Raw genomic sequence first — 23995 nt, 5'->3', positions numbered from 1 at the left:
AAGTAATTAAAGGAATACTACACAATAACTTTGAATTTCCTTTACCTTCCGGGAACAACACTGACTGAAACATTTAGAAAGAGTGGTTGGGATTCCTTATTTTATTGGAGAACTACAGGTGTTTCTGTAGATTTGAAGAACTGCTGAATACTGTTGGCTGAGACGTTTCTGGATACAATACTGCCTCCTAGTAGTACTGCCTCTTATTGGAGCTGTCGCCGATTCCAAGGCAGAGGTCATCTTTTGAACAACAGGTGGTCTAGCGGTCGGTCTGACATTGGTCGATAGCAGTCACCGCTGATGCCCACAGCACATCTATGTCTGTTTTGGCGTGCTCTCGAATCCCAGCCCCACCGCTCATCCGCTCTGTCCAGCTCCTCCTGCCTGTCTGTCTGTCCAGTCTGTCTGCTCAATCAAAAAGAGTGGTAATTTCCAGACAGACCCAGGTCCCTTGGTGCATCACACCACGGATCGCTTCACGTAGCCAGTCAGTACAGTGCCATTGAGCCTGTGCTTGGTGGAGTCATAGACCCCCCGTCTAGAGCTCTTGGAGGAGAGCTTGGCACAGATCTCACTGTGTTTCTCCAGGCGACTAGGATCAAAGCACCGGCTGCAGTGCTCACACTGATTCAGCTTGGAGTGGGCTGCACTCATCCCAAGTCTAAGTTTTGTGTCCACCTGAATGAAGGAATTCATTTGTTTAATATGTGGCAAATTGAAAACAGGCTACATTGAGTTGCTTCAGCCATTGTGAATACAACATTAAAAAAATCTCAAGGACAAAAAACACAAAGTCAAAAGGCATTTCCGTTGTGGTACTCCTCGTTATCAGATGGACACATGATTGCACAGCTCATGCCAGATGGTGTATTGGGCACTCTAAAGGTACTATGCATACAATTAAATTGGAAACATACATACAATATACAGTATGTAATACAAATAAGCCTAAAACATGATCACAACACTGAACTAGTTCAGCAGTGCACTAATTTACCTCTCTGTCCTTCATTGTCTCATCCTCCTCTTTCACACTCTTCTCGATTTGGACCCTGTCCTTGCTCACCTTTCTCCTGGCTGCTGTCTGCTTCGGCTTACTTTTTTATGCTGCCCTCTTCCCCTCCATTTTCCATCACCTCTTTCTTCCTCTCTTCCTCCTCTTCGTTATCTCTTATCATCTCCCATAGGTCAGAATCCACCTTCATCAGGCAGTTCTCCTGGATGAACTTCTTCACCTTGACCTTGAACTGCTCCTTTGCTTTCCTCTCCTCCAAAGCCTGAGCATCCATGTTGGCCCCACCTTTGATCAGGTTTAATTCCTGGGTGACACAGATATTCCATCACCTGCTCAGCCTCCAAGTTGAAGACAACCCATACCATCTTACCAGGGCATGGCGATAGATCCTGTACAGTTAGGGTCTGATCTTGAACTGGACGTGTTTCTTCACAACCTGCCTTCTGAACTTTGAAGCAGGACGAGGGCTTACCTCTGGTCTCACAGTCCGTAATGACTCCTTCTTGGCATCATTGTTTGGCCAAGTGACTCTGACTCTAATGGAAGGCAGTGGCATCTTGTCGACCATATTGGCTCCATGGACTGCCTTCAATGGCTTGGTGCTATGGAGGTAGATGTCTTTCACCACGCAGGTTTGATCCCTCTTGGTCAGGATGGGTTGCAGTGGCTTCCGGATGGGAGGAACAGTAGCCTTCCCTGACTGCTGAGATGTTGGAGCTACATGCAGTCCTTGACTCTTCCCATTGCAGATGGACCTCTTCTTCTGCAGTACTGGGATTCTGGAGGGAGGATGGGGCCTATTTTCCTCAGTCTCAACCTTTTCCACAGGCTCCAAACTGGATGGGCCATATCATAAAGTAGCTTCATAATCAACACCTTATCATACTGACTCAATGTGACCATGTCAGCAGAACTAACTGATGACTGTGTTCACTATGGGATATTGTTCTGACTGTAAACTTTTTTAACTAGGTAGCGCTCTGTTATACTAGAATGATTTGTAGCAACACTGTCGGTAATAACTTCACAATATTAGTTGACTTGAGTAAACCAAAGAAAATTCACATTTTAGAGTCATGCAGTCAGTGACTCACACCATCTCCAACTTCAAAGCCAACCATTTAAAACCTAGCTAACTTAGTATCACGTTACTCTATATGTTTCATACATGTATTGTAATCGTATTTAAACAACTTTATTTAATATAACAAGACATAATAATAGCTATTATTTTATTATAGCTATGATATAGGCCTAATACAAATATTCAACATATTCAATACAAAAACTTTTTTTAAAGCTTAAACATGAAAACATAGTGTTCTAAAAACGTGCTTAAACAACTGTATATTGACTGATAGGCCTACATTCGGATTAATATTATTTTAGGATAAGAAAGGGGCATGAAACGCTTGTGATTTTTTGTTGCTCTAAAGACCCCCTTCCCCTTATAAACGCCACACCTCGTTGTAGGCTATGACTTTCCGGACAGAGGAAAACAGTGCTTTTGAGTTTACTCTATTTGGAGTTGTGTCAGATCGCAGACTGAGCGAAGGCGGAAGGGAGGGGGGGTATTTAAACTAGTCACAAAGAAATGTCTTGCCAAACGTCTGCGCCGTGCGTCCTGACAAAGTACCCACGCCAAGATGGGTAGGCCTACTCACATAACGCAAAGGATTCAACTTTGGATAGGTTATTTCGTTTTATTTGCAGTTACTGATGTTTTGGGTAAGTTTGAACTATATGATGTAAATGTGCTACTTCTAGCGGTGTGCGGTTGCTGCATCTTGAACATCGGTGAAATAATGAATCATTGTTGAGAGAGGGCGCAAAACACAGTTCAGACAGGGAAATAGACTACAGCTAGAAATACACGTTAGACACTGTAGTTTCTTTAATGGTCGCATGAAATGGTAATATCGCTACAAATAAGGACATTTAATAGATGCAGTATCATCAGTTTGGCTTTTATTATAGAAAATAATTGTAGTTTTTTTTAAACTAAATTAATCATAACTGGATAAATGATTAAAAAATGTTAACTCCAAACTCGTTTGGTTGTAACTTCTCTAAATCTGTCCACATCGCTCCCCGTGCTCTCCCCAGACTGTTTGAGACTGGCCTCCAGTTTCCATCTTTCCCCTTATGACTCCTTACCACCTGATGAGATGACAAAGGGGAATTATAGGCTTAGCATTCTGCTAGTAAGATGACCATGTTAATTGTGTGTGTGTGTGTGTGTGTGTGTGTGTGTGTGTGTGTGTGTGTGTGTGTGTGTGTGTGTGTGTGTGTGTGTGTGTGTGTGTGTGTGTGTGTGTGTGTGTGTGTGTGTGTGTGTGTGTGTGTGTGTGTGTGTGTGTGTGTGTGTGTGTGTGTGTGTGTGTGTGTGTGTGTGTGTGTGTGTGTGTGTGTGTGTGTGTGTGTGTGTGCGTGCGTGCGTGCGTGCGTGCGTGCGTGCGTGTGTGTGTGTGTGTGTGTGTGTACATGTGAGTGCGTGTGCAGGTGTGTCCCATTACTTGAGGTTCAATAAGAATGTCAAAAGTGATTTGTTTGATTGACAAGAATAATCACTATTTATTAAAAAGGTGACTAAAGTCACAAACACACATGTACACACCAAATTACTGTAGGCTATCTACACCCTTACAAAAAATGTCTTACAGGAATCGTGCATGAAGAATGCTACAGGATTCCTGCAGGATATTTGGGACCAGTTTCCTGTAGAAATCATGCAGGAAGTCCTTCAAGTAAATAATCCTGCAAGAATCCTGCAGATAGTCATTTTCCTGAAGGACAACCCGCAGGAATTGTCCTACAGCAAAATGGCCCCAAAATCCTTTTGATAACCTGTAGATAAGATTCCTGAAGGTAATTCTAAAATATTTTTAGGGCCATTTTCCTGTAGGACAGACAACCTGTGGGATCTCTTCCTCATCCTTTAAAAATAATGGACATAAAGCATAAGATATCTGATTGCATAGGAATTGTATTATTCAATGCAGCAACAGCGGGCGTGTTTGATTGTCCATTTCACCAGCACTGCATTAAACATGATTCCTAGGAGAAAGAAAATGAGATTCTGAATAAATATGGCAGAAGCATAGGTAGAAGAGTGAGAGTAATGGTGACATCACATGAACAGCTTATGTGTATTGGTGTAAAGGGAAACAAATGTCTGCAATGGTAAACTTGGTGATAGTTGGTTTTAATATGGCTGGTACACACAACATCTGTGAGTACTGCTATGCGTGTGTGTTAGGCTCCATTTGTAAGGGGGAAATGAGAGGCTGAAACTATGTGTGGTGGTACCTTTGCCTGCAGGACTGTCGGGTGCTGCTTTCTGTGGTAGTCAGTCTCACTTGTTTATAGGCTCTGTCTTAACTGGGGAGGGGAGGAGAGAGATGAGAGCGAGAGAGTTCCGAATATAACTGCAGAACTGTGTGTGTGTGTGTGTGTGTGTGTGTGTGTGTGTGTGTGTGTGTGTGTGTGTGTGTGTGTGTGTGTGTGTGTGTGTGTGTGTGTGTGTGTGTGTGTGTGTGTGTGTGTGTGTGTGTGTGTGTGTGTGTGTGTGTGTGTGTGTGTGTGTGTGTGTGTTACATGAAAAACAGCAACAAAAATAGTACAAATGATATACTGTAGTAGTAAAGGAAACCGTATCACCTTTAAATAGAAGACTACTGGACTAATGGAGCTGCAATTGAGACAAAGATTCAGAAACAGAAACATTATTTTATTATAGCTATTATAGCTAGGATATAGGCCTAATACAAATATTCAACATACTCAATACACAAACTATTTTAAAAGCTTAAACATGAAAACATAGTGTTCTAAAATGTGTTTAACAATATAGTATATTGACTGGTAGAACTACATTTGGATGAATATTATTTAAGGATAAAGAAAAGGGCATAAAATGCTTGTGCTTTTTTGTTGCTCTAAAGCCCTCATAAACGTCACACCTCGTTGTACAGTAGGCTATGACTTTCCGGACAGAGGAAAACAGAGTTTACTGTATTTGGAGTTGTGTCAGATCGCAGACTGAGTGAAGGCGGAAGGGAGGGGGGGTATTTAAACTAGTCACAAAGAAATGTCTTGCCAAACGTCTGCGCCGTGCGTCCTGACAAAGTACCCACGCCAAGATGGGTAGGCCTACTCACATAACGCAAAGGATTCAACTTTGGATAGGTTATTTAGTTTTATTTGCAGTTACTGATGTTTTGGGTAAGTTTGAACTATATTATGTAAATGTGCTACTTCGAGCGATGTGCGGTTGCTGCATCTTGAACATCGGTGAAATAATTCATCATTGTTGAGAGAGGGCGCAAAACGCAGTTCAGACAGGGAAATAGACTACAGCTAGAAATACACGTTAGACACTAGTTTCTTTAATGGTCGCATGAAAAGGTAATATCGCTACAAATAAGGACATTTAATACATGCAGTAATATCATTTTGGTTTTTATTATAGAAAATTATTATATTCTTAATTAAACTAAATTCAACACAACTGGATAAATGGATAAAAAAATGTTAACTCCAAACTCGTTTTGTTGTAATCTGTCAAAATCTGTCCACATCGCTCCCCGTGCTCTCCCCAGACTGTTTGAGACTGGCCTCTAGTTTCCATCTTTCCCCTTATGACTCCTTATCACCTGATGAGATGATAAAGGGGAATTATAGGCTTAGCATTCTGCTAGTAAGAGGACCATGTTAAAGTCATAAGTAGCTGTACCGTGTGTGTGTGTGTGTGTGTGTGTGTGTGTGTGTGTGTGTGTGTGTGTGTGTGTGTGTGTGTGTGTGTGTGTGTGTGTGTGTGTGTGTGTGTGTGTGTGTGTGTGTGTGTGTGTGTGTGTGTGTGTGTGTGTGTGTGTGTGTGTGTGTGTGTGTGTGTGTGTGTGTGTGTACATGCGAGACTGTGTGCAGGTGTGTCCCATTACTTGAGGTTCAATAAGCATGCCAAAGTTATTTGATTAATCGCAAAGAATAACCACTATTTATTAAAAAGGTCATACACACACCAAATTACTGTAGGTTATCTACACCCTAACAAAGAAGTCTTACAGGAATCCTGCAAGTAAAATCCTACAGGAGTCCTGCAGGATTCCTGTACGATTTTCGGGGCCAGTTTCCTGTAGGACAATTCCTGCATGAATGCTGCAGGATCCTGTAGGAATCATGCAGGTAGTCTTTCAAGAAAGCTTATCCTGAAGGACTACCAGAAGGAATTGTTCTAGAGCAAAATGGCCCCAAAATCCTTTTGATATCCTGTAGATATGATTCCTGAAGGTAATTCTAAAATATTTTCAGGCCATTTTCCTGTAGGACAACCTGTGGGATCTCTTCCTCATCCTTTAAAAATAATTGACATAAAGCATAAGATATCTGATTGCATAGGAATGATATTATTCAATGCAGCAACAGCGGGTGTGTTTGATTGTCCATTTCACCATCACTGCATAAAATATGAATAAATATGGTAAAAGCATAGGTAAAAGAATGAGTCAGTCATTGGCTTAATCAATAAGTGCATCGATGACGTCCCCCCCCCCACAGTGACCTGAAGCCATGAATTACAGGCAACATCCACGCTGAGCTTAAGGTTTGGGCTGTTGCTTTCAACGTGCGGGACTCAGGCAAAGCATCAATACAGGACTAAGATCGAATCGTACTACACAGGTTCTGATGCTCGCCGGATGTGGCAGGGCTTGCAAACCCTTACAGACTACAAAGGGAAGTACATCCAAGAGCTGCCCAGTGACAAAAGCCTATCAGACGAGCTAAACTACTTCTATGCTTGCTTCGAGGCAAATGACACTGAAACATGCATGAGAGTACCAGCTGTTCCGGAAGACTGTGTGATCACGCTCTCTGCAGCCGATGTGAGTAAGACCTTTAAACAGGTCAACATTCACAAGGCCGCAGGGACAGACGGATTACCAGGACGTGTACTGCAAGCATGCACTGACCAACTAGCAAGTGTCTTCACTGACATTTTCCACCTTTCCCTGTCCGAGTCTGTAATACCAACCTATTTTAAGCAGACCACCATAGTGACTGTGCCCAAGGACACTAAGGTAACCTGCCTAAATGACTACTGACCCGTAGCACTCACGTCTGTAGCCATGAAGTGCTTTGAAAGGCTGGTCATGGCTCACATCAACACCATTATCCCAGAAACCCTAGACCCACTCTAATTTGCATACCGCCCCAACAGATCCACACATGATCCACAGATGACTTAGTCTTGCAGGAATTGTCATGGTCCTGCAGGAATTTCAACATTTCTGTAGGACGTCATGCTCCTGCAGGAGTCCTGCAGGAGCATTGGAGATTTTGTCAATCCTACAGGATTCCTGCAGAACATCTTCACAAATGGTAGAATTCCTGCATGATTCCTGTAGGACTTTTTGTTCGTGTGCTCCCTTGCACATTTAAATATGTATGATTGCTATATGTATACTATGCATATGTGGGTGCACGTGTGCGCATGTGTGTCTACATGCTATGTTTACGTAGAGTTTGGTGAGTGACTCTACTGTCATTTCAGGTTCCAACATCTGTACATCCCGAGGGGCCAGCACATGTAAGCAGTGTCTGGCTGTACATCCTACCTGTGCGTGGTGTTCCCAAGAGGTGTGTCTAAATTCTCCCTGATATCTCCTTCAATTCTCCTTTCCTGAGGGATCACTGATCCGTGTAACAGAGGTGGTTTGCCTATGACCTAAATATGTGCGCTAGCTCCCCTGAGCTAATGCCTAGGCTTAGCTCAGAAGGCTAACACAGTCTTGTGGCACGCAGACGACTCCTGTTTGGACATGTTGTAATCAATCTGATGATTGACATCAAGGAAATTGGGCCACAGAATAGTGTTGTAATTGTAGTTAATGGCAATGGATGGGGACTGCACTTTGGCAATTCCCTGGCATGTGTTACTCCCTTCCTCCCCGAAATGTTTATTAATTTTCTCCACTGGAAGTCTATGGTAACTGCTAGCATGCTAGTTAGTTTTGACTCACAAAACTACCTCTAACTTCCTTCATACCAGATGCAGAAACATAAAACATGTATTCATGAGTTTCTGGCTCTGGGGAACTAGATAAATAACTTCATTGCCAAAATCCCGAAATATCCCTTTAAAACGAGAGTTCAGTTCATGTAAGATGGTTGACCTTAAAATGAGAAAAAGAAGTAAATGATTCACTAATCACATTAAATAAATAGTCATCTTCAGAAATGACTTTGTCAAAGCAACAAAATAAATAGGGCCTTACAAAGATGGTGAAATTTTGAGACACTTTGGGATTAAGTGGGTTAAAATCTTCCTAGAAGTGATACCTAGGGACATGTCAAAATGAAGAATTTTGGCACTTTAGCAAGCATTTATTCATATAAAAATATGATTTTTGGAATTCTCCAAATGGTCTATATTAAGTAGCAAGTCAATTACTATAACAGGCTTTTAAATATTGGTCCACAATTTCTAATCCAAATATTAAATTGGAACGACCCCTCTATGGCATGGGGCATGTCAGGATTTGCCCTTTCACCTCCATGGCCTGGCCAAAAACAAGATGGCCTACCCCAAACAACACATAGGCTGTGTTAGAACTGCTACTTCTAGCTTTTTTTTGAAGGGAATGGTAGAGATGATTAACACTTCCTGTTTCTCTCACTAACTTCCTGAATTGTTCCATCAGGACTTTGGGCAGGGTGTGGCAGGCTCGTCTCGTTGTGACCTGAAGCGTAACCTATTGGTGGCGGGCTGTGCTCCTCCGACCGCCCTTGAGTTCCCCACCAGCAAGCTGCAGGTGAAGGAGGACCGGCCCCTCAGCAACAAGGCAGCCGGAGACACGGCCGACGCCACGCAGATCCAACCTCAGAGACTCCACATCACCCTCAGACCAGGTGAGATTATTAGGCTGAGACCAGGTAAGATTATTAGACCAACACCAGGTGAGATTATTACACATAGATCAAAAGTGATTATGCCTATTACATTTAGGCCAAGTGGGATTAACACAATGAAACCAGTTGGGATTATTACACTGAGACCAGGTGATATTATTATACCCTCAGACCAGGTGAGATTATTACACGGACAACAAGTGAGATTATTACACTGGTGGGATTATTGCACTCAAAACAGGTGAGATTATTACACATTCAGACCAAGTGAGACTTCATGTCACCCTCAGACCAGGTGAGATTATTAGACTGATACCACATCACCCTCAGACCAGGTGATATTATTACATGAGACCTGATGAGGTTATTACATGCAGACAGCTCATCCCAAATTTCCACCTCTCCCCCTGTCAGATGACTCCAAGCGGTTCACAGTGAAGGTGCGCCAGGTGGAGGACTACCCGGTGGACCTGTATTACCTCATGGACCTGTCCTTCTCCATGAACGATGACCTGTTCCGCCTCCGCACCCTGGGGAAAGGCCTGGCCAAGGAAATGGGACGCACCACCAGCAACCTGCGCATGGGCTTCGGAGCCTTCGTGGACAAGCCACTGTCACCTTACATGTACATCTCCCCCAAGGAGGCCCTGCTCAACCCCTGTCACGGGTAAGCCAGGGTTAAACCAGGGATAAACCAGGGATAACTTTGTTTTAATTTTTGTTTATCCTTAATTTAAACAGGTTCATGACATTAAAATGGGGAATATACCTGTATATCCACATTGACACCAAATTTGCACCCTTCTCTCAATAAAACACCAAGAACTATCAGTCCTTGTATGACTTCCTCTTTAAACTTGAGAGTGGTCACGTTTCCCCAGCCCCGTCCTTCTTCTCACCAAACAGTGGCAAGGTCAGGCTCTTGAAATTGTAGGTTGTGCCTTTAAACTGTCATGTATACAAGCTAGCTGTTGGTGTTGAGTCATTCTGAGACTCTGTGGGTGATGATGCTTAGTCAGCGTGTAGGAGTCAGACACAAGTAATCCAGAGATCTCGACGGGGGTTTAAGGAGCGAATACAAGATTGGCCGTCTCCACCCTGGTTTAGCTGAACTTTTCACTGGTTTGAGGTTTTGCTCCCTCACACTCCTGATATCTTTTTCTCTCTCTCACACTCTCTCTCTCTCTCCCTCCCTCACGTCATCTCTCTCTCCCTCACTCACACACACACATCATCTCTCTCTCTCTCTCTCTCTCCCTCACTCATACAAGTCATCTCTCTCTCTCCCTCCCTCACTCACACACACCATCTCTCTCTCTCCCTCACTCACACACACCATCTCTCTCTCCCTCACTCACACACGTCATCTCTCTCTCTCTCTTTCTCTCTCACTCACACACATCATCTCTCTCTACTGGAAGAGTACTGTATACAGTGCATATGTACAGTGCTTTTTCTACATTTTGTAACGTTACAGCCTTATTCTAAAATGGATACAATATTTTTTTTCCGTCATTAATCTACACACAAAACCTCATAATGACAAAAGCAAGAACAGGTTTTTAGAATTTTTTGCAAATGTATTCAAAATAAAAAACACAAGACCCTTTGCTATGAGACTCGAAATTGAGCTCAGGTGCATCCTGTATCCAATGATCATCCTGGAGATGTTTCTACAACTTGATTGGAGTCCACCTGTGGTAAATTCAATTGATTGGACATGATAAGGTCCCACAGTTGACAGTGCGTGTCAGAGCAAAAACCAAGCCATGAGGTCGAAAGGATTGCCCGTAGAGCTCCGAGACAGGATTGTGTTGAGGCAGAGATCTGGGGAAGGATATCAAAACATTTCTGCACCATTGAAGGACAACGACTCTAAGCACACAGCCAAGACAATGCCGAAGTGGCTTCGGGACAAGTCTCTGAATGTCCTTGAGTGGCCCAGCCAGAGCACGGACCTGAACCCAATCGAACATCTCTGGAGAGACCTGAAAATAGCTGTGCAGCAACACTGCTCTTCCAAACTGACAGAGTTTGAGAGGATCTGCAGAGAAGAATTGGAGAAACTCCCCAAATACAGGTCTCCCATGCTTGTAGCACCATACCCAAGAAGACTCGAGGCACACTTACAAAGGTGCTTCAACAAAGTACTGAGTAAATGTTCTGAATACTTAAGGAAATGTGATATTTCAGTTTTGTATGTTTAATACATTTGCTAAAATGCCTAAAAACCTGTTTTTGCTTTGTCGATATGGACTATTGTGTGTTGGTTGGATGAGGGTAAAAAACTATTTAATCCATTTTAGAATAGGGCATAACAAAATGTGGAAAAAGTCAAGGGGTCTGAATACATTTCGAATGCACTGTAAATCAATGTATTTTTATTTACCTTTATTTAGACTGTAAATCAATGAGATAGAGGACGCCATTTTCTTATGAGCATGGCCTTATTTCTATTGTAGCATATTGGATGACTGTCATTCATATTCCATTCACATTGATAGGTTTATGATACTAAAATTTTCCCTATACCCATCATGAGGGCGTTACAATCTAGCATATCAATGAACGTTTACAACGTAGGTGCACAGGTCGTGAGAAATGTGAGTAATTAAGGTGACAGAGTGACACATTTAATACCGCCTTGCACACTCTTGCCTGCATCAACAGAATTGGCGGAATGAATACACCTCCGATCACACGGAAACACAGTTCACTTTCATAGCAGCCACATACTTACAGCATGAACATTTTGCTCGTTGTATAATTCCTTCTCGCATCTACACACTCTCCTCCTCTGCCCTTCTCCCTTTGCATGTGGACTTCAGTACACAACAAATCATCTGTCCGTGACCAGACTAAAAAAACATTTCAAGACAAACCATATCATAACTGCTAACTGTTTTTATTTATTTTTCTGCTCTTTTGCACACCAATATCTCTACCTGTACATGACCATCTGATCATTTATCACTCCAGTGTTAATCTGCAAAATTGTAATTATTCGCCTACCTCCTCATGCCTTTTGCACACATAGACTGCCCCTTTTTTCTACTGTGTTTTTGACTTGTTAATTGTTTACTCCATGTGTAACTCTGTGTTGTCTGTTCACACTGCTATGCTTTATCTTGGCCAGGTCGCAGTTGCAAATGAGAACTTGTTCTCAACTAGTCTACCTGGTTAAATAAAGGTGAAATAAAAATACATTGAAAAAAACTGCTACGCATAGCCTACATCGTTGTCACCCTATTAGATAATAACATCATAGTTAACATACAGTGGCTTGCGACAGTATTCACCCCCCTTGGCATTTTTCCTATTTTGTTGCCTTACAACCTGGAATTAAAATATTTTTTTGGGGGGGGTTTGTATAATTGAATTTACACAACATGCCTACCACTTTGAAGATGCAAAATATTTTTTATTGTGAAACAAACAAGAAATAAGACAAAACAAAACTTGAGCTTGCGTAACTATTCACCCCCCCCCCAAAGTCAATACTTTGTAGGGCCACCTTTTGTAGCAATTACAACTGCAAGTCTCTTGGGGTTTGTCTCTATAAGCTAGGCACATCTAGCCACTGGGATTTTTGCCCATTCTTCAAGGCAAAACTGCTCCAGCTCCTTCAAGTTGGATTGTTTCTGCTGGTGTACAGCAATCTTTAAGTCATACCACAGATTATCAATTGGATTGAGGTCTGGGCTTTGACTAGGTCATTCCAAGACATTTAAATGTTTCCCCTTAAACCACTTGAGTGTTGCTTTAGCAGTATGCTTACGGTCATTGTCCTGCTGGAAGATGAACATCTGTCCCAGTCTCAAATCTCTGGAAGACTGAAACAGGTTTCCCACAAGAATTTCCCTGTATTTAGCGCCATCCATCATTCCTTCAATTCTGACCAGTTTTCCAGTCCCTGCCAATGAAAACATCCCCACAGCATGATGCTACCACCAGCATGCTTCCCTGTGGGAATGGTGTTCTTGGGGTGATAAGAGGTGTTGGGTTTGTGCCAGACATAGCGTTCTCCTTGATGGCCAAAAAGCTCAATATTTGTCTCATCTGACCAGAGTACCTTCTTCCATATGTTTGGTGAGTCTCCCACATGCCTTATGGCGAACACCAAATGTGTTTGCTTATTTTTTTCTTTAAGCAATGTTTTTTTTTCTGGCCACTCTTCCGTAAAGCCCAGCTCTGTGGAGTGTACTGCTTAAAGTGGTCCTATGGACAGATTTTTTTTTTTTTTACTCCAATCTCCGCTGTGGAGCTCCTTCAGGGTTATCTTTGGTCTCTTTGTTGCCTCTCTGATTAATGCCCTCCTTGCCTGGTCCATGAGTTTTGGTGAACGGCCCTCTCTTGGCAGGTTTGTTGTGGTGCCATATTCTTTCAATTTTTAATAATGCTCTGTGGGATGTTCAAAGTTTGGGATATTTTTATAACCCAACCCTGATCTGTACTTCTCCACAACTTTGTTGATGACCTGTTTGGAGAGATCCTTGGACCTCATGGTGCCACTTGCTTGGTGGTACCCCTTTCTTAGTGGTGTTGCAGACTCTGGGGCCTTTCAGAACAGGTGTATATAAACTGAGATCATGTGACGCTTAGATGCACACAAGTGGACTTTATTTAACTAATTATGTGACTTCTGAAGGTAATTGGCTGCACCAGATCTTATTTAGGGGCTTCATAGCAAAGGGGGTGAATACATAAGCACGCACCACTTTCAAAAACATATTAGAACTCTTTGAAACAAGTTATTTTTTTCATATCACCAATTTGGACTATTTTGTGTATGTCCATTTTTTTTAAATCAGTTATTTTACCAGGTAAGTTGACTGAGAACACATTCTCATTTACAGCAACGACCTGGGGAATAGTTACAGGGGAGAGGAGGGGGATGAATGAGCCAATTGTAAACTGGGGATTATTCGGTGACTGTGATGGTTTGAGTGCCAGATTGGGAATTTGGCCAGGACACCATGGTTAACACCCCTACTCTTACGACAACTGCCATGGGATCTTTAATGACCTCAGAAAGTCAGGACACCTGTTTAATGTTGAAAGACGGCACCCTACACAGGGCAGTGTCCCCACTCACTATCCTGGGGAATTGGGATATTTTTTAGACCAGAGGAAAGAGTGCCTCCTACTGGCCCTCCAACACCACTTCCAGCAAAATTACATGAAATCGGAATTAAAAGGAATTAAAATTACAGGTTGTAATGCAACAAAATAGGAAAATACCTTGATTTGGAAGATTTCCAGTATTGAAAAGCCATAGCCAGCTAGCTAACATAGCATCCCTCTCTATTTGAGCCGGGTGTTTGAGTAGGCTTAACTAGCTAGCTGGATTCACTAGCTAAGTGAAAGTGATAAAAATACAACAAAATATAGCTAGCTCTCTCTCTATCTCTCTCTCTTGCTTCTCCTTCATTTTTAAAGAAATGTATTTGTTCAAAACTGTTTCAATATTGTCTTTCTCTTTGAGTTAACTACTCACCACATTTCCACAGCAGGGATAGTGTCACGTGTGCTTCCTCTCAGGCCTCTAAGTCATCAGGCTGCTAGTTATGGCGCACACCTGTCACCATCGCTATGTGCACCTCCGCTTCATTAGACTTACCTGGACTCCATCACTTCCCTGATTACCTTCCCTATACAGTTGATGTCAGAAGTTTACATACACCTTAGCCAAATACATTTAAACTCAGTTTTTCACAATTGCTGACATTTAATCAGAGTAAAGATTCCCTGTTTTAGTTCAGTTAGGGTCACAACTTTATTTTAAGAATGTAGAGAATGGTAGAGAGAATGATTTATTTCAGCTTGTATTTCTTTCATCACATTCCCAATGGGTCAGAAGTTTACATACACTCAATTAGTATTTGGTAGCATTGCCTTTAATTTGTTTAACTTGGGTCAAACATTTCGGGTAGCCTTCCACAAGCTTCCCACAATAAGTTGGGTGAATTTTGGCCCATTCCTCCTGACAGAGCTGTAGTAACTGAGTCAGGTTTGTAGGGCTCCTTGCTCGCACACATTTTTTTTCAGTTCTACCCTCAAATGTTCTATAGGGTTTTGTGATGGCCACTCCAATACCTTGACCTTGTCCTTAAGCCATTTTGCCACAACTTTGGAAATATGCTTGGGGTCATTGTCCATTTGGAAGACCCATTTGCGACCAAGCTGTAACAAGACTAATGTCTTGTCTTGAGATGTTGCTTAAATATGTCCACATCATTTTCTTTCCTCATGATGCCATCTATTTTGTGAAGTGCACCAGTCCTTTCTGCAGCAAAGCACCCCCACAATATGATGCTGCCACCCCATGCATCATGGTTGCGATGGTGTTCTTTGGCTTGCAAGCCTCCCCCTTTTTCCTCCAAACATAACGATGATCATTATGGCCAAACAGTTTTATTTTTGTTTCATCAGACCAGAGAACATTTCTCCAAAAAGTATGATATTTGTCCCCATGTGCAGTTGCAAACCATAGTCTGGCTTTTTTAATGTTGGTTTTGGAGCAGTGGCTTCTTCCTTGCTGAGCAGCCTTTCAGGTTATGTCGATATAGGACTCGTTTTACTGTGGATATAGATACTTTTGTAAATGTTTCCTCCAACATCTTCACCAGGTCCTTTACTGTTGTTCTGGGATTGATTTGATTTGGACTTTTCGCACCAATGTACATTAATCTCTAGGGGATAGAACACGTCTCCTTCCTGAGCGGTATGACGGCTGTGTGGTCCCATGGTGTTTATACTTGCGTACTATTGTTTGTACAGATGAACATGGTACCTTGAGGCATTTGGAAATTGCTCGTAAGGATGAACCAGACTTGTGGAGATCTACAATTTTTTCTGAGGTCTTTGCTGATTTCTTTTGATTTTCCCATGATGTCAAGCAAAGAGGCACTGAGTTTGAAGGTTGGCCTTGAAATACATACATAGGTACACCTCCAATTCACTCAAATGATGTCAGTTAGCCTATCAGAAGCTTCTAAAGCCATTACATAATTTTCTGGAATTTTCCAAGCTGTTTAAAGGCACAATCAACTTCTGACACACTGGAATTGTGATTATAGTGAATTATAAGTGAAATAATCTGTCTGTAAACAATTGTTGGAAAATGTACTTGTGTCATGCACAAAGTAGATGTCCTAACCGACTTGCCAAAATTAGAGTTTGTTAACAAGACATTTGTGGAATGGTTGAAAAACGAGTTTTAATCACTCCAACCTAAGTGTATGTAAACTTCAGACTTTAACTGTATATGTCACTCCCTTTGGTTCCTTCCCCAGGTGTTGTTGCCTCTCTCATCCTCACTCAATGCCTAGGTTTACCTCCACTGTACTCGCACCCTACCATGCCCTTGTCTGTGCATTATGCCCTGAATCTATCCTACCACGCCCAGAAGTCTGCTCCTTTTACTCTCTGTTCCGAACGCACTAGACGACCAGTTCTTATAGCATTTAGCCGTACTCTTATCCTACTCCTCTGTTCCTGTGGTGATGTTAAGCTCAACCCAGGCCCTGTGTGTCCCCAGGTGCTCTCATGTGTTAACTTCTGTAACCGGAAAAGCCTTGGGTTCATACATGTTAACATCAGAAGCCTCCTCCCTAAGTTTGCTTTATTCACTGCTTTAGCACACTCCGCCAACCCTGATGTCCTCGCTGTGTCTGAATCCTGGCTTAGGAAAGCCTCCAAATAATCCGAAATTTCCATTCCCAATTACAACATTTACCGACAAGATAGAACTTCTAAAGGGGGCAGAGTTGCAATCTGTCCTACTATCCAGGTCTATGCCCAAACAGTTCGAGCTACTACTTTTAAAAATCCATCTCTCCAGAAATAAGTCTCTCTCACTGTTTCCACATGTTATTGACCCCCTCAGCTCCCAGCTGTGCCCTGGACACCATATGTGAATTGATTGCCCCCCCCCCCTTCTACTGTCAGAGTTCGTACTGTTAGGTGACCTAAACTGGGATATGCTTAACACCCCGGCAGTCCTACAATCTAAGATAAATGCCCTCAATCTCACACAAATTATCAAGAAACCTACCAGGTACAACCTCAAATCCGTAAACATGGGCACCCTCATAGATATCATCCTGACCAACTTGCCCTCTAAATACACCTCTGCTGTTTTCATCCAGTATCTCAGCGATCACTGCCTCATTGCCTGCATCCGTTATGTGTCCGCGGTCAAACGACCACCCCTCATCACTGTCAAACTCTACCTAAACACTTCTGAGAGCAGGCCTTTCTAATCGACCTGGCCCGGGTATCCTGGAAGGATATTGACCTCATCCTGTCAGTAGAGGATGACTGGTTGTTCTTCAAAAGTGCCTTACGCACCATCTTAAATAAGCATACCCCTTTCAAAAAATGTAGAACTAAGGACCGATATAGCCCTAGGTATACTCCAAACTTGACTGCCCTTGACCAGCACAAAAACATCCTGTGGCGCACTGCACCGCACTGCACTGAGGCTAGGAAACACTGTCACCACCAATAAATCCACGACAATCGAGAATTTCAATAAGCATTTCTCCACGGCTGGTCATGCTTTCCACCTGGCTACCCCAACCCCGGGCAACAGCTCTGCACCCCCGGCAGCAACTGGCCCAAGCCCTCCCCCCCACTTCTCCTTCACCCAAATCCAGACAGTTGATGTCCTGAAAGAGCTGCAGAATCTAGATCCCTACAAATCAGCTGGGCAAGACAATCTGGACCCTCTATTCCTAAAATTATCCTCCGCCATTGTCGCAACCCCTATTACTAGTCTGTTCAACCTCTCTTTCGTATCGTCTGAGATTCCTAAAGATTGGAAAGTGGCCGCGGTCATTCCCCTCTTCAAAGGGGGAGACACTCTAGACCCAAACTGTTACAGACCTATATCCATCCTGCCCTGCCTTTCTAAAGTATTCAAAAGCCAAGTGAACAAACAGATCACCGGCCATCTCGAATTCCACCGTACCTTCTCCGCTATGCAATCCTGTTTCCGAGCTGCATCTCAGCCACGCTCAAGGTCCTAAACGATATCATAACGACCATCGATAAAAAACAGCACTGTGCAGCCATCTTCATCGACATGGCCAAGGCTTTCGAGTCTGTCAATCACCGTATTCTTATCGGCAGACTCGACAGCCTTGGTTTCTCTAATACCTGCCTTGCCTGGTTCACTAACTACTTCTCAGATAGAGTTTAGTGTGTCAAATTGGGGGGCCTGTTGTCTGGACCTCTGGCAGTCTCTATGGGGGTACCACAGGGTTAAATTCTCGGGCAGACTCTTTTCTCTGTATATATCAATGATGTCTCTCTTTGCTGCTGGTGATTCTTTGATCCACCTCTACGCAGACGACACCATTCTGTGTACATCTGGCCCTTCTTTGGACACAGTGTTAACAAACCTCCAAATGAGCTTCAATGCCATACAACACACCTTCCGTGGCCTCCAACTGCTCTTAATTGCCAGAAAAACTAAATGCATGCTCTTCAAATGATCACTGCCAGCACCCGCCTGCCTGCCTAGCATCACTATGCTGGACGGTTCTGACTTAGAATATGTGGACAACTACACATATCTAGGTGTATGGCTAGACTGCAAACTCTCCTTCCAGACTCACATTAAGAATCTCCAATCCAAAGTTAAATCGATAATCGGCTTCCTATTTTGCAACAAAGCCTCCTTGCCTCCTTCACCCATGCTGCCAAACATACCCTCATAAAACTGACTATCCTGCCAGTCCTTGACTTCAGCGATGTCATTTACAAAATAGCTTCCAACACTACTCAGCAAATTGGATGCAGCCTATCACAATGCCATCCGTTTTGTCACCAAAGCCCCATATACTACCCATCGTTGTGACCTGTATGCTCTCGTTGGCTGGTCCTCGCCACATATTAGTCGCCAAACCCATTGGCTCCAGGTCATCTATAAGTCTTTGCTAGGTAAAGCCCCGCCTTATCTCAGCTCACTGGTCACCATAGCAACACCCACCAGTAGCACACGCTCCAGCAGGTATATTTCACTGGTCATCCCCAAAGCCAACACTTCCTTTGGACGCATTTCCTTCCATTTCTCTGCTGCCAATGACTGGAACGAATTGCAAAAACTGAAGTTGGAGACTTATATCTCCCTCGCTAACTTCAAGCATTGGCTGTCAGAGCAGCTTACCGATCGCTGCAGCTGTACACAGCCCATCTGTAAAAGCCCATCCTACCACCTACCTACATCATCCCCATATTTGTTTTTGGTTTTCCTCTGCTCTTTTGCAAACCAGTATTTCTACTTACACATCCTCATCTGCACATCTATCACTCCAGTGTTAATTGCTAAATTGTAATTACTTTGCCACTATGACCTATTTATTGCCTTACCTCCTTATTTCATTTGCACACACTGTATACAGATTTTCTGTTGTGTCATTGACTGTATGTTTGTTTCTGTCGTACTGTTTTGCTTTATCTTGGCCAGGTCACAATTGTAAATGAGAACTTGTTCTCAACTGGCCCTACATGGTCAAATAAAGGTGAAATATATATTTTTTAATTAATTGTTTCTGTTCCTGTATCATGTCTGTGCATTGTTTGTCTTTCTTATTTTGTATTATGTTGTATTTATTTATTAAACACTCACTCCCTGAACTTGCTTCCAGACTCTCAGCGAACATCATTACAGAATAACGCCTCACCTAAGGGAAGCATCAGGGAGTTTTTTCGGTGGGAATGACGTCGGGTCTGGGAGCTGCTACAGGCTCTCGTGCCTCAGACAGATCGCCAGGCTCCCCTGCCTCCGCCGGTTCGTCAGACTCTCATGCCTCAGCCGGATCGCCAGACTCCCCTGCCTCAGCTGGCTCGTCGGGCTTCCATACCTTCACCGGATCGCCAGGCTCGTCTGCTTCCAGCCGGTTTGTCAGGTTCCCGCACTCCAGCCAGCGACAGGTTCCCGCGCATCAGCAAGGGTGACTGGTCTGCTCCAGATCTCCAGGATCGTCCATTTGGTTGCAGCTGGAGCCGAACGGGCCGGGGAGGGGGTTCCGTCACATATGCTCTCTCTCCGGCACTCTAGGTCGCCATGCTCCCGCGTCTCAGACGGACTGACAGGTTTCCCGCGCCTCAGAAGAGGTGACCGTTCTGCTCCTGATCCTGGGATCGTCATTTTGGTCGGCGTCCTGCGGCAGTGGCCGCACGTCGGTGAAGGGGTACTGTCACGTGTGCTCCCTCTCGGGCCTCTATATCACTAGGCTGCTTGTTATGGCGCTCACCTGTCACCATCATTATGCGCACCTGCACTTCATCAGACTCACCTGGACTCCCTCACATCCCTGATTACCTTCCCTATATATGTCACTCCCTTTGGTTCCTTCCCTGTGTCATGTCTGTGCGTTGTTCGTGTTTCTTATTTTGTATTATGTTGTGTTTATTTATTAAAACACTCACTCCCTAAACTTGCTTCCTACTCTCACTGCACATCGTTACAACTAGCTAGCTGTAGCTTATGCTCTCAGTACTAGATTAATTCTCTGATTCTTTGATTGGGTGGACAACATGTCAGTTCATGCTGCAAGAACTTTGATAGGTTGGAGGACGTCCTCCAGAAGTTGTCATAATTACTGTGTAAGTGTATGGAAGGGGGTGAGAACCATGAACCTCCTAGGTTTTGTACCCAGAGGAGGACTGAAGCTAGCTGTCCTCCGTCTACACCATGGTACTACCCTACAGAGTTCTGTTGAGGCTACTGTAGACCTTCATTGCAAAACAGTGTGTTTTACTCAATTATTTAGTGACATGAATATACTTAATATAGTTTTATCTAAAAAGGACAACTTTTTAATGTTTCACTATTATTTTTTAATGAATATCACTGAGGATGGTCGTCCCTTTCATCCTCTGAGGAGCCTCCACTGATGTAAATGTAAATCATTTTCCCCTCTTTGTATAACTAGAACAGTGGGGTGAATGGATGGATGGAGGGATTGATTCATTAATTGATTCACTGATGGATTATTTAATGAATTCATTGATTGGCAGGATCAACACCACCTGCCTGCCCCAGTTTGGCTACAAGCATGTGCTGTCTCTGACTGAGGAGGTGGGCCGCTTCACTGAGGAGGTGAAGAAACAAATTGTGTCCAGGAACAGAGATGCCCCCGAGGGAGGCTTCGACGCCATTATACAGGCTGCCGTGTGTAATGTGAGGCCAGTGTAACGTCACGCACACACACAGTGTCTTACTCTTTATCTTTCTACCATTTTTGTTCACTCACCCATCCTTTGTTGGTCAACCTCAGGAGAAGATCGGTTGGCGTCAGGGTGCCTCTCACCTCCTGATCTTCACCACCGATGCCAAGACCCACGTGGCGCTTGATGGGCGCCTGGCGGGTATCGTGCAGCCCAATGACGGGAAGTGCCACCTCAACTCAGAGAACATGTACAGCATGTCTACTATCATGGTCAGTCGGGTGGGCGGATCATGTGTCGTGTGTGTGTGTGTGTGTGTGTGTGTGTGTGTGTGTGTGTGTGTGTGTGTGTGTGTGTGTGTGTGTGTGTGTGTGTGTGTGTGTGTGTGTGTGTGTGTGTGTGTGTGTGTGTGTGTGTGTGTGTGTGTGTGTGTGTGTGTGTGTGTGTGTGTGTGTGTGTGTGTGAAACTCCTCACTCTGCTCTTCCTCTTCCAGGACTACCCGTCACTGGCTCTGATCACAGAGAAGATGTCAGAGAACAACATCAACCTCATCTTTGCCGTCACCAGTCCTGTGGTGCCCCTCTACCAGGTCAGTAACAATTAATTGAGCCATCCAACCAACCAATCAATCAGTGTCTTTGGAAAGTTTGCACAAATTTTCACGTTCACATGTTTTGACTTACAATGGAATTCAAATGTATTGAATGATTTCTTTGTTTGACAGAACTACAGTGAGCTAATTCCTGGGACCACTGTGGGCACCCTGTCCAATGACTCAGGCAATGTCATCCAGCTCATATTAAATGCCTATGCGGTGAGTGGACCTGCGTGTGTGTGTGTATGTGTCTATCTGTGTGTATGTCTTTGTGTCTGTGTGTGTGTCTGTGTGTGTGTCTGCGTGTGGGTAGGTGCTACCATGAGTCTGTGTGTCTTTATATCTATAGTGCCTTCAGAAAGTATTCACACCCCTTGACTTTTTCCACATTTTGTTGTGTTACAGCCTGAAATTCAATTTTTTTTCTACACACAATACCCCATAATGTGAAATGGAATTGTGTTTTTAGACATTTTTACAAATTAATAAAAAATGAAAAGCTGAAATGTCTGTCAATAAGGATTCAACTCCTTTGTTATGGCCAGCCTAAAGAAGTTCAGTAAACATGTGCTTAACGAGTCACATCATAACTTGCATGGACTCACTCTGTGCGCAATAATAGTGTTTAACATGATTTTGTAATACTACCTCATCTCTGTACCCCACACATACAATTATCTGTAAGGTCCCTCAGTCAAGCAGTGAATTTTAAACACAGATTCAATCACAAAGACCAGGGAGGTTTTCCAATGCCTCGCAAAGAAGGGCACCTATTGGTAGATGGTTAAAAAAAAGCAGGCATTAAATATCCCGGTAAGCATGGTGAAGTTATTAATTACACTTTGGATGGTGTATCAATACACCAAATCACAGATAGAGGCACCCTTCCTAACTCAGTTGCTGGAGATTAAGGAAACTGCTCAGGGATTTCGCCATGAGGCCAATGGTGACTTTAACACAGTTCTAGAGTTTAATGGCTGTGATAGGAGAACACTGAGAATGGATCAGTAACCTTGTAGTTAAAAATTCTAACCTAATTGACAGAGTGAAAAGAAGGAAGCCTGTACAGAAAACAAATATTCCAAAACATGCATCCTGTTTGCAGCAAGGCACTAAAGTAATACTGCAAAAAAACGTGGCAAAGCAATTCACTTTTTGTCCTGAATACAAAATGTTATGTTTTGGGGAAAATCTAATACAACACATTACTGAGTACCACTCTCCATATTTGCAAGCATAGTGTTGGCTGCATCATGCTATCAAATCAAAATCAAATAAAAAATTATTTATCACATGCGGTGAATACAACTGGTATAGACTTTACAGTGAAATGCTTGCTTACGAAACTTCCCCAATGATGCAGAGTTGAAAAAAATATATACAGCATTTTAAAATAGTAACCAACACAAGAGGAATAAAATAGAATACACAAGAATGGAGCTATATATAGTACCAGCTATATACCCGTACCAGATCAATGTACAGAGGTACTTGAGGTAGATATGTACATAAAGGCAGGGTAAAGTGGCTACGCATCCGGATAGATAATAGTAAAATAAAATAAAGAACAGAGTAGCAGCAGCAAATTGTGTGTGTGTGTGTGTGTGTGTGTGTGTGTGTGTGTGTGTGTGTGTGTGTGTGTGTGTGTGTGTGTGTGTGTGTGTGTGTGTGTGTGTGTGTGTGTGTGTGTGTGTGTGTGTGTGTGTGTGTGTGTGTGTGTGTGTGTGTGTGTGTAGTGTTTGAATGTGGGAGTGACAGTGTCGTGTGTGTGAGTGTCTATGTATATATGATATGTATATAATGCCTACTGAGTGTGTGTAGGGTCAGTGCAAGATAGTTTGGGTACCATTCATTGACTTGACTATTGAGCAGTCTGGCTATTTAACGGTCTTATGGCTTGGGGGTAGACGCTGTCTTGGAGCCTGTTGTACCGAGCACCGATGCTCCGGTACTGTTTACCGGACAGTAGCAGAGTGAACAGTTTATGGCTTGGGTGGCTTGAGTCTTTTGTCGGGCCTTCCTCTGACACCGCCTGATATAGAGGTCCTGGATGGAAGGTTTGGGAGTTCTGCGTCGCTGGTCAGCTCCTTGCTGGGTTTCCCTTCATATTCCGTTATCGTCTGCAAGCCCTGCCACATACAGTGAGCATCGTAGCCGGTGTAATAGGTTTCCACTGTCCTCCTATAGTGTCCTTTTGCATGTTTGATGTCTCGTCGGATTTCTTGTATGCGTCCATGTCAGTGTCCTGTTTAGTGTAAGTGGATAGCTCTAGCCAAAAATGGATGTTGCCTGTAGT

At 43.3% G+C, this 23995-nt stretch overlaps 1 protein-coding gene across 2 annotated transcripts in view; it reads left to right on the top strand.

Annotated features, from left to right (window-relative positions):
• Window positions 1–2586: 2586 nt before the first annotated feature.
• LOC124048420 (integrin beta-3-like) overlaps window positions 2587–23995 on the top strand; it is a 40530-nt gene continuing 19121 nt past the window's right edge. Inside the window, exons 1-8 of one of the 2 annotated variants that reach the window (XM_046369197.1) lie at window positions 2587–2743; window positions 7566–7651; window positions 8716–8923; window positions 9338–9590; window positions 20954–21116; window positions 21214–21375; window positions 21598–21693; window positions 21829–21918. In XM_046369197.1, coding sequence (XP_046225153.1) covers window positions 2662–2743; window positions 7566–7651; window positions 8716–8923; window positions 9338–9590; window positions 20954–21116; window positions 21214–21375; window positions 21598–21693; window positions 21829–21918 — 1140 coding nt within the window. In that variant the 5' untranslated portion in view covers window positions 2587–2661. Of the gene's footprint in view, window positions 2744–5084; window positions 5240–7565; window positions 7652–8715; window positions 8924–9337; window positions 9591–20953; window positions 21117–21213; window positions 21376–21597; window positions 21694–21828; window positions 21919–23995 lie in introns of those variants that run through there. The other variant, XM_046369198.1, reaches the window with a different exon arrangement.

Source organism: Oncorhynchus gorbuscha, linkage group LG11, assembly GCF_021184085.1.
Source record: "Oncorhynchus gorbuscha isolate QuinsamMale2020 ecotype Even-year linkage group LG11, OgorEven_v1.0, whole genome shotgun sequence".
Taxonomy (NCBI): Eukaryota; Metazoa; Chordata; class Actinopteri; order Salmoniformes; family Salmonidae; genus Oncorhynchus; species Oncorhynchus gorbuscha.
The sequence above is the reverse complement of the archived record's forward strand: the minus strand, read 5'-3'. Positions and strand labels throughout refer to the sequence as shown.